The sequence below is a fragment of the Neolamprologus brichardi genome, chromosome 20 (genome assembly GCF_056152115.1).
Source record: "Neolamprologus brichardi isolate AB-2024 chromosome 20, ASM5615211v1, whole genome shotgun sequence".
NCBI classification, from domain to species: Eukaryota; Metazoa; Chordata; class Actinopteri; order Cichliformes; family Cichlidae; genus Neolamprologus; species Neolamprologus brichardi.
This window is the reverse complement of record NC_142123.1, coordinates 10,108,835-10,127,500: the sequence shown is the minus strand read 5'-3', so window position 1 is coordinate 10,127,500 and position 18,666 is coordinate 10,108,835. Positions and strand designations below refer to the sequence as shown.

The 18,666-nt window shown below is 41.8% G+C and overlaps 2 protein-coding genes across 3 annotated transcripts in view; both read right to left on the bottom strand.

Moving 5' to 3' along the window:
* Positions 1-12,079, bottom strand: part of spen (spen family transcriptional repressor) — a 25,254-nt gene extending 13,175 nt beyond the window's left edge. The window contains exons 1-3 of one of the 2 annotated variants that reach the window (XM_006785352.3): positions 11,625-12,079; positions 8,624-8,944; positions 1,742-2,356 (exon numbers count right to left, since the gene is read on the bottom strand). In XM_006785352.3, coding sequence (XP_006785415.2) covers positions 1,742-2,356; positions 8,624-8,944; positions 11,625-11,707 — 1,019 coding nt within the window. In that variant the 5' untranslated portion in view covers positions 11,708-12,079. The other variant, XM_087833660.1, reaches the window with a different exon arrangement.
* A 3,400-nt stretch (positions 12,080-15,479) lies between these two features.
* On the bottom strand, positions 15,480-17,944 carry tmem82 (transmembrane protein 82). Its single transcript, XM_006785353.3, has 6 exons — positions 17,658-17,944; positions 17,482-17,551; positions 17,119-17,317; positions 16,541-16,955; positions 16,167-16,354; positions 15,480-15,678 (listed from the first exon to the last, which is right to left on the bottom strand). Exons 1-6 carry the CDS (start codon positions 17,749-17,751, stop codon positions 15,598-15,600), a joined length of 1,047 nt encoding a protein of 348 aa, XP_006785416.2. The 5' UTR covers positions 17,752-17,944; the 3' UTR covers positions 15,480-15,597.
* Positions 17,945-18,666: the final 722 nt, after the last annotated feature.

The window sequence follows — 18,666 nt, the reverse complement described above, 5'->3', positions numbered from 1 at the left end:
TCCCAAATGATGAGAAAAAACACGCCCCTCTCCTCGCAGTTTCACATTTAGATGCTGCATCGAGTTACGAGTACAAAAACATTTGTACATGAGTCGCAAAATTCATGGCTGCCTCATCCACCTTTTATTTCAAATGATTCCCATGTCTGTCTCAGCTTTCTAGGCCCTCTGCTGTTTGTTTCCTTCTCACTTTCTCCTCCTGTGCTCAGACACTCCCGGAAGAGCTGCTGACGGAGCCTGGCCTGTGGGAGTGGGCAGGCAGCCAGCATTGGCCAGAAATTTCCAGTTCCAACTGGATCTCACGGAGGGGGGGGAGCCATTACCCATACACAGAGGTAGGCAGTGAGAAAAATATAGCAGCCGTCTCCTGAAATTTCCCCATAGAACTTCCTCATCAAACCACATGTGTCGCTACATGTCGTTAAAAGCTGTGGACTCTGCTGTGTCCAAAGGTGATGCCGTTAACCCCTCTCCAGTATGTTTATTTATGCGGTGGAGTAAATCCTCTTGGGCAGACATGCTTAAAACGGCAGGATTCTTCTCCATTTGATTTACTTGTAAATTTATAGAAACTTGGATGAAAATACGGTTACCACAAATAAAGCCACATACGGCAGTGCACAAAAATGAAACTGACATCACAATCACAAAAATGCACACACAGCATACCAGGAAACATAGAAAGTCCACATATCCTGTGCCATTATGGTATGAGTCTAAGCTTTTGTATGAGAAATAATAATTCGACCTATGGTTAGGTTGTGTGAGAGGGTGTGTGAGATCAAACTACCTAAACCTTACTTTATTTTTAAACTTGTGTTTTGGTTTTATTTTGGACAAAATGAGTACTATATTTTGCCAAATGTATCTTTAAAAAAGATTTATGATAAGTTTAGCATGTAAAGTATAAAGGACATGAATAACACATGGATCCATACTGAAACCAGACTCTATTGAAGGCAAGCTAGCTGTAAAGGTAAAGCCTTCCTAGAAGAAATAAAATGCATCTCAATTTAATCCAGTTTATGTAAAGCAGTTCAGGTCAAATCTTAACTACGTAAAAATTGTGTCACTAAAGGTATCAAAGGTCATTTTCCAAGCTTCTTTGGCTCCTATCAGCAAATAAAACACGGGCAAAGTTTTAAAAACCAACGAGGGAGGGGGACAATCAAGTGTGGAGTAATATTCCCCGTCATGCCATGTCTGTGAAATGTATTTTTTTCTATTGTGCAGACACTTCTCTGCAATTCTCACCTTCCACCCATTGTATCTCCTGCTGGGCGGAGCCTCTAGATACGACACAGTCTCTAAAACAGAAATAACGAGCCTAACTTTACAGGTTTGGCCACAACACTGTGTCTGTCTGTCCACACATACACATGCTAGTTAAGAAAGCGACATAAAGGCAAAGTAAACACAGCTCCCACATAAATAGGTGTCACCTGTTCTATAAAGACCCTATGCTAACGAATGACAGAAGTTAAATGCACACATCTTGCACAAGTCTGAGTTTGTTTGGTGTGGGTGTGAAAAATATTGCGCAATCCATCCATCCAAACAGATGATAAAAACATAAGCTGAGGAAACCGCTTTTTTATTGAACACAGATAATGACGGAAATATGAGTTCATTTCCAAGTGCAGAGACCAGTTTGGATCCAGAAGGCCACAGACTGGGATGCACAAAGGTAAACAACAGCACATAAGTAGAAATCTTGACAGAAAGATTAAGCTTCACTCACCTGCCACTCGTACTGCTGCTGGTACTGCTGACTGAGTCTGAACTGGAGGAACGGCTGCGAGAGCCTGACCCACTGTGGGAGCGTGGAGGACGAGTGGCCTGACTCACCAGTCTCTGAGGAGAGGGATTTCGTGAATGCGTCGAATGTGGAGACCGGCTACGACTGTGGCGGTAGGAACGTTCCCCACGCCGACCCCTGTCCTCCCGATACAGGTCCCTGTGAACCACACTGGCCAAAGTAAAAGGTTCCCGGGCTCGAGACTCGTAGCGAGGCTCGGGTGTCTCAAATCGACAAGGGCTCCTGCTGTGGGAGCGGTAGAAGCCAACCCCGCTGGAAGTAGACCCTCCGCTTCCTCCCGTTGTGGCCCCTGAAGATCCACTTGTTCCGGTGTTCCCAGAAACGGCACTAACTATAGTTCCACCGACTCCTGGCGGCACAGTTGTACCACTTCCGCTGGAGGTACCAGACCCGCTCCCAGCTGTGCTTAGAGTTCTCTCCCTCGCGTCACGGTAATAGTCTGTTTCATAATGCCGCTGACGGTCAAAACTGCTACCAGTACGCTCGTGAAGTCCATAGGCACTGTGATCGTACCCCCGATCCCGACTTTCAGCGGTCCTAACAAACATGAAGAAACAACAAGTTATATTACAGTTACACTTTGGGCATAAAAAGATAGCTGCTAGCATCAGACAGTGGACAAACAAAAATTAACAGGTGTGTCTGGTGCGTTTGTCAATAATTAGACACATGGAAAGATTGGGCAAAGTGTTTTGAGAAGGGCCAAGCTAGTTTTTCCCCCCATCTTAAAGAAAGCACTATACCAAGAGGATTAAAGTAACAGCTTGAGAAAACTGAGCATCAAGTCTGACATGTTTTCATGGCCAAACCATTTATGGCTTTCAGATGAACTGTATCAGATTCTTCTGCGACCAAAGCTACACTAGAAATCCTCTTTCTAGAACAAGAATGCTGCTATCGGACTGTTTTTCGTGCATTTCTGTCAACTCCAAGGTGTTAATATAAGCTTTATGTTCATTCTTTTTTAGATATATCAGTAAATCAACATAGCACACCAACATTTTCAGCAAAAGGCACGCATCTGGTTTATAACAGAACAGAAATCTATATTATATATCAGAGCTACCGTAATAACAGGAGTGGCAGATTATGTCATTATAGGCTGTAAAGTCCTACTGGTCTGCACACTATAACAGAAGCCACTTCTAAAGGCGCTTTATTAGTCAAGCCTGGATAAAAGTTTTCGAAGTGACTTTTGACGAGCCTTTTGTTTATATCGTTACACAATTTGACACCACTTGTTCCTCTGAAAACTGAATCTCCTCAGTAGCATCTTTTGTGAAGACGCACATTAGAAACGGCCCTGAAAGGACATTCTGTTCAGACCCGAACACTCGCTTTCTGAATAAAGCAATCAGAAATTAATTTGGTAATACGACTGCTGTGTCATTACAACAGTCGTATTACCAAACTCGCCATAATGAGCGGGACAGGGCGGCAATTACCACCGTTTGAATTCAGATCAAATTATAATCAGCAAATTAGCCATGATGTTCCGACACAGGGCAGAATGTGGTTTAATATGACAACAGTTACAAAACTTCATTAAGGTGCTTCTGTAGATAAAAAAACACGGCGTTTATTCTTCTAGCAAGTTAAAATCAGAGGATGGAAAAATAGTTAGATTATAGAGTCAGACTTTAGAGAGGAAAAAACTGTGAAGTCTTATTTAATTTACTGCAAAAACATTATATTTATATCTGTGTAACAAAGGTATAACTAATCAAATAACTAATCAAATATATGTCTAGTCAAAGCTTCATAAAGCTAGTGTAATAGTAACTAAATAATACTAGTAACTGTATTTGCTGTATATGTGCACAGTCTGTTCATAAGGCTGAAAAAAAGAGAGAGGGGAATAAAACAACAAAAAACCTTGTGCTGGCAAACATCCATATCATAAAACTGAAACATCTTGAGGTTGATTTTGTGCATTGACAAAGGTCCCATAGTTCTGGTGCTTTCCAGAACCTGCACTACCTTCTTCTCTCCTCCCCTAACATTTCCTGCCAATCTCCACACTGCACAACTCACTGTCTGAAAGAAAAAAAAGCCTCATGTGCAAACTATACAAATGTTAATAAGACTTGAAAAAAACAAAAACAAAAACATTATCTCATTTTATTCCACAGACTGACTTTTTAAATTTCCTAAATGCAAATCTTTTGAAAGGTTTGGCCCAGCAGATTTTTTTTATGCTTTTGTCTATTTGTCTAAAAATGTGTTTATGTAAACATTTCCTTGCTTTTTTATTTGCCCGTAGTTGAACTGCATGGTCAAAAAAAAGAGCTTCATATTAAAGGTAATTAAGCAGTGTCAGGGTTATGAAACGGTCATGAATGAGTTTTGCTTTGCAACTGGTTCCTTATGTGTCATCACACGTTTAATGGTTTTACATTTACAGTTTTTCAGTGTTTGTGCTCTACAGCTTTAAAGTGGTGATTCCACTGCAAGTCTTCTATCACTTGATTTGGATCATTTAATTAGTGGAAATTCTTGCACAAATAAAAAATGTCAGTTTAATGAAATCTGGTGATTCAAACCAAACAGCTGACCTAATGATCTGGATTTCTTTATCCACAACTGTAGTGAAATCGTCTGCCTGCATCTCAATCACATGCTGCCTGCATCTAACTGAGACGGCAAATGGATTAGACCTGGTGTTACAGAAGGCTTCTGCAATTCCTCTTAAAACATATGACACAAGCATCTTTCCTCCTCACTGTCATTTGGTAAATGATGCTGAAGATTAGATTAGGTTTTTCTTTTTTGTTTTTGTTCCCAAATCTGGCCATTACATCTGTGTTCAAAATATTTATGCTCATACTTTATTGCTATATTTAAGGCAAGCATCCACTTAAGCCTAACCCTTTGTATTAAATTCATAACCCATTTTAAAATCTTCTGTGCACCATAAAGTGGCAAACCTGGAAATATTCATCAGTGTTAAACCTTTGACATAACCAGGTAGTAACCAGGAGGTCATCCATTAAGTCTTTTCACTAAGGGTCGTAAGACTCAAGAAAAGACTGTATGCAGTGTTCACACTGCTGAAAAATCTTGAGGGTAATTTAAGTTTAGGAGACGGACACCACGTCTGTATTTCGTTGCATATACATAAGAGTAGAGCAGGTTAGGAGAAAATACTCTTTCAGCTTATTTGATTTAATCATCTGTGTGCTGGATTCATGAATAACATCTATGCTATAACGATGTCGGCTGTGAAAATGACGGATTACCTTGACCCCTACGTGCTCTCGAAAATGCTAATTTGCTGGCACAAGGCTCACTGCTCAACAGATACCTTTCAATTTCTCTTCAATTTCACTCTACACAAATCGGGTTTTACATTATTCATCGAGCTTAAAAATAATTCTGTTAGACTTTTTTGACAGAATTTCCATCAGTGTTTGATTATTATCTACTGCGGAGCATGCTAAGCACCTGTTTTGGGACACGTGAATAGCATAATTATGAGGAGACATGCCAGCAGCATGACAAAACGCTGCCTTGTATGGAGGCTCCGTCATATGGGAGCAACGCATGCATATCCATTTAAAATCAGTATAAGAGGTTAATTGTTAAGTCTCCATTTTGCAGTACAAACAACAAATTGAATCTAATTGTTGAGAATCTCTTTGTCTTGCAAGCTAGAACACAAACTACAGGGCTAGGGTTTAGCAATATCTAAATGTTTAATTTAATTAAAAAGAAAATTTTGAAAATAAAACAACAAAATAGGAATATTTCTTCTGGTAATCCAATAACTGGAAGTCACTTCACCACTCGGTGAGTTTCACGATTACATAGAAACATTACATACATCTCTTTTGTTAAATTGTAAAGCTTCTATAGTATAAATGGCAGAGAAAAGCCAGAAAATCTAACAAACATTACAAAAGGAATATCCTACATAAAAATAATATGAAATGTGTTTCAGGAAGGATTGTAGGTCATTTTTGTAAAACAGTTACTTAAAATATTTTTGCCACTGTACTGTTTCTAGAGTTTAAAATTATATTTAGGATTTCGACTCTTGTTTTAAAGCTGACAAAAATTCAGATATTCATTTAAAATGATCCAGAGCTGACAAATGACTACAATTTTCTTTCCCTTGTCACTCTACCAACATTTTAATAAGAACCAAAATTAAATCAGCAGAATTGTAATATATAAATATGTTGTTTTGGGGGTTTTTAAGTAAAATTGATTTTATATTAACTAATATTTACTAGCAACTGGTCAGAAATGAAAACTAAAAAGATTTCTGACAAACAAGGTAATATAAGCATCATGGTTCATGGACTGAACATGCTTACGTGCACATTCAGGGCCCAGGCAAATAATTAAATCAAATGAATCAAAGCAAAATTAATTAAGCAATAAATGTATAAACAAACTAAAATCTTAAAGTGTGACTGTAACAAAACTTGAATTAGTGAAAAACACGAAAAATTGATTTGATCTACATCACTTTTTATTTCTTTTCCTTCTATTTTACTGCATTTAGCCATTAGGAGAATCCCACCCCCACACTTCACTGCATATTTCTTTAATCATAGGTATGTGACAAATACTTGAATTTTGAGCATTTTAAAAGATTCTGTAGTTTTTCTTATGTTAAAATATTAATATTTTATATTGAAAAACATCTTTACAATGATCATTCGTTATAAATATCAGCTGCGTTGTGGATTCTAAAGAGGAGAGAGGGCTGGGGGAAGGAGTTGAAGGTGGGGTCAGGTCAGGTGAGAGGCAGAGCAAAGAAAGCAATACAGGTAAGGTTCAAACTCACAGGCAGTAATAATGCACCAGCTATTTTGGTTAGTGTGGAAAATGGAGAGAGACAGGGGTTCAAACTAGGGGGTTAGAGAGGACAGCTAAAATGCACAGGGCAGGACATACCAACCTTTTGAGAGAGTGGTAACTTGACCTATTATTCCAAATACAATTTTGGGAGATAGAACTTTGTGAGCAAAAACTGGGCAAAAATGTTGAGTGGAGAAGGGGAAAAAAAATGAAGAAAACTAGTTCACAACAGAATACGTAATCCTCGTCTTCAGCACACGGGACCTCATGAGCACAAATGAGTGGTAGTGTCTGTTTAGGTAAAACAATGAGGACAACTTTGGCCTTGTAGAGATCCATGTTAGGATGCTTTGTGTGCTGGAAAATGTCCGAGTCTAAATATCCATCCAAACAGGAGTGAAAAAAACAAAACCTGTGTTGTATTTCAGTTCAATGCAATAAATACATGATATCCAGGAATCCACCTTTAGTTGACCAGTGATTCCCCAACAGCAATGGTTGATGTGAAAAATTAAGTCTTGCGTCTTTTGCATTAAGTCCTGCACATTCCACTTTGGCCAACACCGTTCACAGCAACAAAGTAGTCAAATTCCTTTTGTAGAGGGAAGGAAATATGGCCACAAAAAGTTAGGAATGAGGAAGATGTCACATGAGTAATCCAAGTTCTTGTTCATAGTAGCACCATACTCATCCCAACGGTGAACAACATGCATAACAGTTCAAAACACTGTTGGATGTTTATGTCTGCCTTTTCGCTTTCAAGCAGAAGAGAGTGCATGCTGTCCCAGCCTGGACAGAGTCAATATCAAACACTGTTCATAGGTGCATAGCTGCTGACACGGTGTAATTGTATCCAAAGTTTAATTATAGTTCCACATTTAGGAAAGAAGGAGGTAATCCAGAAATGTGACGTAGGTTATCTCCAATAGCATGGATGGTAGCAATTTTCCAGTCACAATTTCCAGCAGTCCTCTTTGCATTGTATGATCCAAATGTTCGCTTTGCTCATCGAGTCTGCAAGTCTCAGTTGTTGGAAAGTTTAAAAAGAAAAAAAAATCATCTCCACAAAAATAAGGCGGGAATAAAAGTCTTTTGCTCACTTGTTTCTGTTGATTCTACTGAGTCGGATCACCAGTAGAGGTCTCCCAGCACTCAATTTGTAATGCCCTGATTTTAGACATAATCCCAAACAAAATGAAAAAAAAAGAACCAAGAAAGCAACCCATACCTTTAGAATGACCGCATATCCTTTAAGTACTGGGCCAGAGTTAATCCAACAGTGGGGAATAAATATCCTCTGTAGATCCTCCACATGACTCCAGCCCGCGACAGAAGTGCACACCTCAGTGAGGTGGGCATTATAACTTAAAGCCAAATTAGACTAATCCAAACAATGGTGTTCTATACATGTAATGTGTGCTCTTGGATGTTTGGTTACATGATGAAAAAGGGGTGATATTAATCCTCCGACAAGGGCACGTAACTCCAGATTAGGGGAATCCCGGGGATGGCTGCTGGACCACTCTCTCTTTTTCTCTCTTTCCCCCACTCTGTATTCTCTATCTTTCTCTCTCTCTCTCTCTTTCCAGAAATCGCCAATAATCCTGGGAAATTTTACGATATCCAATCTTTGCCCCGTATTTTCCTCAAATGATATTTCCACCTCACAGAGATGCTTAAAGGTCACAAAGATAATCCCCAACAGCCATTTAAACTACTGACTATCATTCAACTATCAGATACACTTGCAAACGTGCCCTCGTTTTAACAAAAATATCTTAAGTGTCTACCTGTAAGTAGGAATCCAGGAGCGCTGGCTGCGCTCTGAGGAACTTAGAAGGGATTCCTATTAGATTTCATTGTCGAACACAAGCTCATTTTCTCCTCTTTAACCCCCAAACAGGTAAATGAACAGATGGTGAAAGATGGTTGGAGGTAAGGTGTTTACCAGAAACTACGGTTCCCCCTGCCTTCAGAGAAACTTTGTCCACTTACCCGTCTAGTCTGCGTTCATAGCGTCCATCTCTGCTGTGAAGCGACGTGGGGGGCCCATACACGGCCCCCCCTGCCGCCCTTGTGAATCCTGATACATCCCGGCCGCGAGAGCTTAAGGACAGACTATCGTCCAGCCCCCTCGCCGCACTAGGAATTGTTCCTGGTTCATTGTAATCAGTGCGCAGGTCTCTGTCCCCCATCTTGTTGACAGCATTGTGAGCTTTCTGAGCACTTTTAATGTCCACAAAATCCACAAAGGCCGCGACTCCACCTTCTGATCCCCGCTTGGGCAGGACCTTGACACTCTCCACTCGTCCATATCTAAAGTCAGAATAGATTAAAAGCATGGTTACCACCAGGTTTGCAGCTGCAAATGTGTTGCATAACTTTTTAGGAATGTTGAAAATCACACAGGGTTCTGCACAGTCCTGAAATTGACTGTGCGTACATGTGCACAAATGTCTGTGGCAACGAGGGAGATGAGGCAATTTTGCTACTCTTACTTTCCCTACTGTGGTACTTTCTAACACGGCAACAGTAACCCAGCAACTGGACTTGAAACCCTGCCACATTGCGTGTTAATAAATGCATAGATTTTCTAAAATTAGCACGTTTTCCGAGCAAAAGGTGCTGCCATGAAGACACAGCTACTGAAAAACACAGGTTTGAGCCGTTTATACAGCGATGGGGTTTCTTTAAGAAATTCCTCATCAATTTACTGATTATATATATATATGTGTGTGTGTGTGTGTGTGTGTGTGTGTGTGTGTGTGTGTGTATACATACATATATATTGTATATTATAGCCTATTTTTATTTTTAAGGTTTAATGGGAGTTATAATTGCTGAATACACCCTTTTCAGTCTTGAAAATGACAAAGCACCTGATCAACTGAGGATTCAATTTTGGGATGAGAAGCCTGTTACAGAAAAATTCTCCCACTGGAGAGTTAAGAAGCTGTTATCATCTTCTATAGCCCCCCCACCACCACCACCAAAAAAATGGGTCTTTTAGCAGTGTGATTTTCTGCTGTCCAAGACAGACAGTAGGGTGATCACAAAATTTATTGGCATGCCAGTTCCCAACACCGAACAGCCCCCGACGCCATTTTAGAAAAGCTGTTCACACTGCTTACTCATTCTGTCGTCCCCCATCTTCAATGACTTCTATCACACATTGGGCTGTCATGCACCTGCATACCCTCGCTACCTCTGGGTTAACGCTGGCGCTGAGGTAGCGAGCTGAAAAAAAAAAGAAAAAAAGGGCTCGCCAGCACCGTTCCCCCTACTGCACAAAAAAGAAAGAGATGCTGCCAGTCGCCATCCCCCCCAAACATAACGTTACGTTGTACTTCAAACAGGGGGTTATGTAAATAAAACGGTGTATATAGGTAGCTCATTTTTACTGCTGCTCTCGGAGGCTGCACGTATTAGATACGAGCCATATTTGTAGCCGAGTCTCCGCATCAACCCACTGCAAATAATAAGACCGCGAGAGGGCAAAGCACCAAATGCATATCATCTGTTTTTATATTTCATCCAGCTGTAGGTTTGGATGAGGGTGGGGGAGGTGGGGGGTGCTGTGGGACGAGTATGGCTTTCGGTTACACTGTGGTTATTAAGGATTAATGTTGCCATTTAGCAGCTTTCATCCGGTATGGCGACGCCCACACAGTGATAATAATTAAAAATCCAAAACAACAATAAAAAAAGGTCTCATATGGGCAAACTGGTGTTTTTGGGGCAGTCTGGTTTCCAGCATATGAACGGAGACGCGGGCTGCTATTTCCTTGACAGCCGAGAGAGGAGAGAGGCGAGAGCGCGCAGACAACCGTGAAAGCCACACGCAGGAAAAAAAATAGAAAGAAAACGTATTTAAATCATTATTCAGCCCGAGGAAGATAACAAAGAGCTAAAGGCACACAGACAGTCTTCGGTGGCTCGCTCTTAACCAAAAGTAGCAATGGAGCTCAGTGCGATTATGGCAGGCTGCATTACAAATATACATGTGTGTGCGTGTGTATACATGGATATGCTGTCTGATCTCCCCTGAAATCAGATCACGCTGCAGGCTGTGCGAGTCAGCGCCGTTTTAACAACCATTTTCTGTAAACACTACAGCGTTACAGCACTGCACATCTGCTCCGCGGCACAGCCGAGCCCGGTCAATCACAGCCAGTTTGCCGCGGCGATGTTGCAGCGTGGACGGCGGCGTGACGGCGTCACCTTTCGGCTTCTACAGACTTGTGTTAAGATGTAGGAACGGAGCAAACGACACGCTCTCATAGATGGGTGCACAGCGTGCTAATACACCGCGGTGTGTGTGTCTGTGTGCGTGTGTGCAGGTCTGACTGGAAGCAGTGACCTGACAAACTCAGAGTCGAGTCAGACAGCAGAAGCAAACACAGAGACTTTATGGTGTCTGCCGGAGATGCGGGCACGTATAAAAGCACGGGGCTCTCCGGGTAGACTGAACTTTGTTTACACTGACTGTGCACCACAAAAACAATAAACAAGAAAAAGCCCCTTCTTTACGGTCACCCGGTGGAAAGGTAGACTGCTTAAAAGTCAGCCTGCTTAAAAGTCAGCCTGCTGGCAATGCGCACCAGGAAGACGTAAGAGGGGTGAGTAAAGTTATCACCTAGCTCGACAAGTTAATAAGCGTGTCAAAATGGCAAAACCATATGTCCGCTGGCTGCTTGGCTTGGGGTGGCTGAGGCGTGCTAGCAGATTTTGCTTTTTCGTCTCAGCTCAAACGCAGGAGCACCGTGTGTTGTTGTTGCTGCTCGGATTGTGTGTATGGAGAGAGAGAGGGGGGGACTGACAGCACAGTTGCCAAATGGGACTTTGCTACAGGGAAACCTCCTGCTTCATCCCGACTTCTCTAAAATGTGACACAACAGAGAGAGAGATGCTGGACGTGCACCGCTCTTAACATTACAAAACGCGCACAAACACACACACGCATACACACACGCCGCTCATTTGTGTTTCTACTCACCGCTTGAAGTGCTCAATAATTTTCTCCTCTCGTACATTTTCGGGTAAATTTCCCACCCATAAATGTCTGGTTTCCCGGACCATACTGTGTGCTCCTGCTCCCCGATCATACAGATGAGTTTGCTATGTCCGTTTCTCCCCGTGCAAAATACAAAAGCTCTGCAAAATAAACGGCGGACAAGAAAAAAGATGCTTGGCGCAAATCATTGACTGCTCGTTGTGGCCCAATGTAAACCATTAGGCTGTATCCCCGCACGCTGTTTGATACTCTTCAGTGTTAAAGCGCGATCTTGCCCCTCATGAACGCGCTCCGGTCTGTTCCCGTGACTAGGCGCGTCCCTGACACCATGCGACCTTTGGGTGTCGAAAGAAAGCATGTAGCTTCCTAAAAAGATGCAGCAACTTCGCTTGTAATGAGAGGCACACCGCGCAGGCGTGGCTTTGTGTGTGAACTTCTTTTTTTCCCTCCCCGATGAGACGGTCTTTCACCCCTGCGCATGCGTGAGAAAACCCCTGGTTGAATGGTGGTGCTTTGACATCTGCAGCTTCACAAGAGGATCCCATCAGTGGCAGTTAAGTGTGGCAAGGTGAATCATCCTGCGCACAGCACAGTGAGCCCAAGTCTGGTATTTTTATGTTTCAACGTTGTAATAGTTCAGTTGTTATCAAAGCACAGGCAAAAAAAAAACCCATAATTGTAAAGTGAGCCATCAGCTCACATGTTAAAAAGTTACCAAAGCCTTCAGTGTTGCTCCCTGTCACCTAGCTGGTTGGCACTCATTTACCATATCCAACTGCTGGGACTTCAGATCACTGCTCTGTTTGTCTGCACAACAAATCAGCAGAAACAGCAGTAGCTGCAGTCCAGTCATTCATAAGAATCAGGATACTAGATGCACTCTCATTCTAAGCACAGGTTGTGTTGAAGTTTTTGACACTTGAAGCGGAAACTTGCACACAGGAAACAGGAAACTGAAGGACAGCTGTGGGCTACTCTGCATGCTAATAATCTAACAAGAATGTGCTGCAAGTTAAACTGTGACCAACTTATTAACTCCCTGAAGTTAAGTTTAAGAGATTTTTTTTTCTCCTTAACTTGAATTAGTGTGAATAATATGCTATGTCTTCCCAACACTGGTGGGATGTTTTAGAGTAGACTGCTATCTGGAACAGAACAAAACACCACATGAGGGCCTTTTTGTCTCGTTCAGTTGGGTTCAATACACTTTCTGTTTATCCCTTTAGTTTTGCACTTAAGTGTGTGAAAACTGAAACAAAAATGTTTCCACATAAGCTGATATAAAGCACTGTTGCAGGAAAATAGGGGAAACCACATAATTCATAACTTATGTATCACAGAAAATAGTTTGCTTGTCAGTGTGTCAAGTGAAATTACAGGAAGTTTAGGTGGATTTTCATGAGTTTCATATTTTGACAGATACGAAACTTATGTGGGAAACTGTTCTTTTGTATGGAAAAGATCAACGTACTGCTAGATCAGTAAAAAAAAGAAAAGCTGAGGCAGTGACACAATAAATAAAATCCCCAAAATTCAGAATTCCCAAGCCGGATCGTCCAGAAAAGCAATCCAGCAAACTCGGGACAACACGGCTAAGATTACAGTAAGAAACTTTACCACACTGAGGTAGTTTGAATGTGTTTGAAACCTTTAAACTTTGAATTGACACATATGCCTTCTGCATGTTGCACCTGCAGTCTGTCAGAGCAACAAAAAAAAAAGATGCTTTGACACATTTAACTGCTTCTACTACTGGGTTACAAAAGGCACAGGGAGCTGTTAAGTCAAGTACTTTGACCTGGTCTGAGCTCTACTTTAAGCTAATAAGTAACACAAAACAATCAGGCCCCTGTCCAAAAGTCCAAGAGTACAGTGGCGATAAGCCCTCTTGTAAGGGAAAATACAAACTGTATGTGTGTGTGTGTGTGTATTTTTCTTTGACCGACTATGCCCATTATAAAACATGCACACTTTCTCTGAATGACCACCATGACTGATAAATAACAGACCAAATAATGATGTCCACATAATCAAGAGGGGCGTCAACATTTAAGTAAAATGGTAGATGAACAACTATTTTCTCCACATTGTGTTGTGCCCAAATCTGCCTTGGAGCTGAATTGTTTTATTTTTTTAATTTTATTTGTAATTTTTTGCCTGTGGAAAATGATCACTGGCTCGTTTGGTTTGAAAAAAGCTGCAACTACAGCGGGGCATTATTCTGCTTTTGTTACTATATTAAGAATACTTAAAGGGAGAAGTGCGCCTGCGTTAAAATGCAGTAACAGGGGACACGCGAAACAGCTTTGCGCATGCGTCCACTGTGCCTATCAGATGAAGACAGAACAATCTGGAAATCTCCAGAGGAGGTTACAACGGCGCTCAGTCAGTTCTATGGGCATTTTCACCGTACTCGGGTGCTCAGAGCGTCCTCCCTATGTCTACTGAAAGCGTCCTGATGTGGAACTTTACTCCATTAAAAGTCTAATAAACCTCTGGGAGTACAATTTCTCATTTTGGTGGATCGACTAGACACCAAAAAACTAAATTTCATCTTCAGTGATTTTCAGACGTGGATTATCGTGGAAACTGGACCGTCAGGCTAATGTTTCCCCCTGTAATTTTTTTTGACACGGGATGACGGGACTGACATAACAAAAACCCTCTCATGGAATATGTTTCTGTCTGTCCACAGCTCTCAATAAAGACAGATCTAATGGGCATAACACCGGCGACACATTGTGGATTTAATTCGATATGGGTGTTAAATTGTCACACGAAGTCAGGCTTTAACCTTGGCTACTGTTATTGAGACAATGTAGCACAGACTGGAAGGGCGGTATCTCAAACTTCCTCATAAAAAGCCCCTTTGAATGTAGCCTAATAAAGCGAATTTGGTGCCATTACAACAACAGTGTGAATTAATACGGCTTGCTAGCTGTTTAACAGTGTGTTTGTCCAACAAAATGGAGCTAAGGTCGACGCATAATCCAAGTAAACTAGCTTTTTCTTTGTCTAACGCCATTTTGTGTGTCTTTGGAGCACTAACGTTGTCGTCAGCCATTTTGCCTTTTCTTTTCAAGCACACAGCCTTTGAACACTAGCAGAGCACAATGGTGTTTGCGGGCCTGTCGCGGGGAAATAAGTGAACAAACAACAAAACAATAAACGAATAAGCTTACCCACTGCCCAGGCTGTGTGGTATGCAGTTATTGGATGTTTGTAGTCATGTCAGTACTGCACTTAGTAATGTTAGGTCCTCTGTTGAGAGTGCATTTACCTGCTGTAACAGCGACTGCTTTAATGGTTAAAAACGACGACGTGATATAGGAGTCTAAATTTACATTTTCTGTCGCGGTTTTTTTTCAATAAATGGAATAATTTCCTATTTTGTGCAGCTTTATTATTACTTCTGTTTCTCTTGAATACCTACCTCATACTGCAAGAATAAAAGAAAGGGGTTCAGCATTGGTGAAATATAAAAAATACCATTTAGTTTGGGTTTTGTATTGCTTATCAACTGAAAATGCTGGGAAATGCGAAATCTACTGAATAAAAAAATAATACTTTGACCTTAATCTGCTCTATTGGAAATGATCTCAAACGGTAAATCTTCCCAAGAGGTCACACAGACCCAGACAACCATTACTGTTGAAACAGTATGACTAACCAGCAGGAAGAAAACAAGCTTAAGAACACATCCTTAGCATCCTAAGAAGTAAAATGAACTCCAGGACTTGTTGAAAGGCTGCCTATTGAATAGTTGTTGATAACCATGAAATTGTTCTTTTAGAAAATGTGAAAAGACTGTAAACATTCCTTACATGATGAGTTGTGTCAAATATTTAATACAAAATGCATACTACATCGTAGGTACAAAGCAACGTTGCCTTGATATGATTTCCACTAAATGGTGCCATTAAAGAGACGTGCAGGCTTTAAAATCCCAGAGTGCCTATCTCTGATGCTCCTTCTTGAAGGCTCGTGGTTTTTGCTGACGCTCCCTCCTTCTGTACTCTGTATAATCCTCTTCATCCTGTGTGAACACAGCAAAATATGATGCTAGAAACATGGGTGACTGAAGACATGATGTCTGCTGTTAAGCTACAGCCAGACATATAGCTTAGTGAATGATGTAGCCACGATTTCTTGATATGCATGATTCTCAATCATCACATGAGCTACATTTTAATAGCAAAACAGACCCGACTCACCTTAAAAGTCTATTCAAATGCAAGGTTTTTTACATTTGTTTTATTTTGCATTATACTTTGTTTAAACCCCGTAACTTTAAATAGGTCAGCTCAGTGAAAGGAAAAGTAGACTCAGTATTCTGAGTCAGAGATCACGTTGACCTGAATCTGTCTTGGGGGTCTTAAACCTTCTCCACCCGGGATACAAGTTGGAGTGTCATCTTGAGACTCATATAATGAACATATTGATATTCTGCTCCAGTTTTGGGAGGCCTCAGTGGGAACAAAGTGCTTTTGGCCCCGTGTGCCGCTCCCAGGGAGACTCACTGACCTGTGTGGATGCTGCATCCAGCAGATCCTTGGTGGGGAGCAGACAGCTAGCCTCTCCCAGGAAACATATTAGGATGTGGAACACGTCTGCCCAGCGTCCAACAGTCAGCATCAGGACCATCAAACCCCCGAGACGCACCACCACTGCGTTGAGGACGGCCTGGCCACTAGGCAGACGGTGTTGCTCTTCTACAGAACCATGACATTAGAGGACAATTAGGGAGAAGTATTTGATTTCAATTTAAACAAACTAAAAAAAAAATGTCTTAGATTAGCCACAGATGCTGTAGTGATTAGTCAGGTGAATTGAGAAGCACTAAGTGATGCTACTGGCATATCGCTTTGTAAGGGCTTATGTCTTTAAATGTTTCTCACCCTGCATGTACACCACCAACAGCGTATAGCAGATAGTAAGTGGTGTCCAAAACCTAAGGGCTTCTGTTGCAGAGAGGAAATGTTGGTTGATGGTTGAAACAGCAGCCAGCACAGCCACAGAGAAGGTAATGATGATGGTCCTGCACAGCATGGGCAGCAGGGAGCTGCCTGATGTGAGGAGGCTGATGCAAATGCCGCAGTAGCCCTGTGAGCTGTGGAGTTTATACAGAGCTATGACATGGTGCAGCAGGTTTGTGGCCTGCCTAGCCAGAAACCAGCTGAGTGCTGCTGCCAGGAGCAAGCATAGCCAGCGCTGCGCCGCCCCCTCGTGTAGAAAGTGCAAACTGCAGGTTAGGGCGCAACCCAGAGAGAACTGGCTTTGAACTAACAGCTGCTGCAGAAATTTCCCCGACTCCTGGGGGAAAAAAGAGGAGCACGAGTGATGAATGAATCAAAGCAGACGGCGATGGCTGTCTCGAGTCATCCTGACACTAACTCAGCAAAGCCACAAAAAAAAAATCACCTTATACAGCTGAGGCATATTCATATATATTTTTATCACATAATTGGTTTCTTACTGGTCCAGCAGTAACCAATCCAGAGACAGCTCGAAGACAGAATTCTAGTACCACCAGTGAGGCCACACGGGAGCCCACTACACACAGTATCCCAGTTACAAAGAGAAACTGAAGCAGCCCAGTAAGTCCAGGTTTTGTCCTTATCGAATGACCGGATGTCTTCTGAGTTGATGTGTCTTCACCATTTTTTGTACTCCAGCTCCAAGTTGTAGGGAGGAGGAAAAAAAAGTCACATCAAAGACACAAAAATAAACTGTGTGGACGATGAAATCCCTTTAAAATCAATTATTTTTAAAAGTGAAAATGGGAAATTCTTCAGCAAAACACCACATAAGTCTGTACACAAGAGACGACCTCTCTCACCTCTCCTCCAAGAATAAATGCACTCTCAACAGGGAGCACAGCACAGAGATCCCACATGCTCCTACCAGCCCTGCAGGTCAGATAGCCGTGAATTTCGAGCACAAGTAATAACAAACGTCAGACATTTACTCTTTTAATAAATGGCCCGCAGCCGTGCTGAAGGATGAGGAACTCACCTTGGAGTAAACTTTCCAGTGGATTTATATCTAGAGTCAGCCACCCTGGTAAGAAGTAGGAAGTTGGAAGAAGCCATGTGATGAAAGATAACATAGTACCACCTCAAGGGAGGAAAAATCACCTTGAATGTTTATAAAAGTAAGCTACTTTAAGCATCTGCACTCTCAAGATTCATCTTTTATGTTCTTAGATCGCGTTACAGTGTTGGGAAGTATCAGCTCAGCGCTTCCGTTTTCTTTCTGTTGCCCCAGCGTTGTGCTTTGCTCACCCAGAAGCCTGTTCTGTGTCCTGTACCAAAGTTCAACTGAGTGTCAGTGGAGCAGAGGCGCCCTCGGGCCTGAGTCATGGCAAGATAGTGGAGGTTATTGCACCATGGGAATTTACACTCTCTCTGAAATATAGTCGCAAGCATTAGCTGAGTTCTGTGGTGATCCGCACGTAACAGCGTGGGATTATTCTGATGGCATTAAACTCAAGAAACAGTTGTAGACTTGCAATATTATTAAACAGCAATATTATAATAATATGTGAAAAGAAATTAGAGTGTGCACAGTAATTACCTAAAGAGTTATGGGTAGGCAACTCCAGGCCTCGAGTGCTGGTGTCCTGGAGGTTTTAGATGTGTCCATGATCCATCACAGCTGATTTAAAGGGCTAAATGACTCCTCAGCATTTCTTGAAGTTCTCCAGAGGCCTGGTAATGAAGTAATCATTTGATTCAGGTGTGTTGACCCAGGGTGCGATCTAAAACCTGCAGGACACCGGCACTCGAGGCCTGGAGTTGCCTACCCCTGAGTTATACCAAGTGTGTGGGATGAGGTGTGTAATGGTAGATTTAAAGTTGGGGGAAGATGGAGCTCAAATATAGCTGCAAGCACAAGTTCAAGTGTCACGTTTCTACAAATATTATTTTATTATCTCATCAAGAAACAGTTGTTTGAAGCAAAATATACAGTAGTGTGCAAAAGTTTTAAGTCACCTCATGTGTTATTGGAAAAATCGTCAGGT

Coding starts and splice junctions, on each gene's coding strand:
- tmem82 (XM_006785353.3), bottom strand. CDS start 17,751: ATGTTATCTTTCATCACATGGCTTCTTCCAACTTCCTACTTCTTACCA. Junction 16,355..16,540: donor GTTGGTGGTGTACATGCAGG/GTGAGAAACATT, acceptor ATGGTTCTGTAG/AAGAGCAACACCGTCTGCCT. Junction 15,679..16,166: donor TGGATGCAGCATCCACACAG/GTCAGTGAGTCT, acceptor GTGTTCACACAG/GATGAAGAGGATTATACAGA.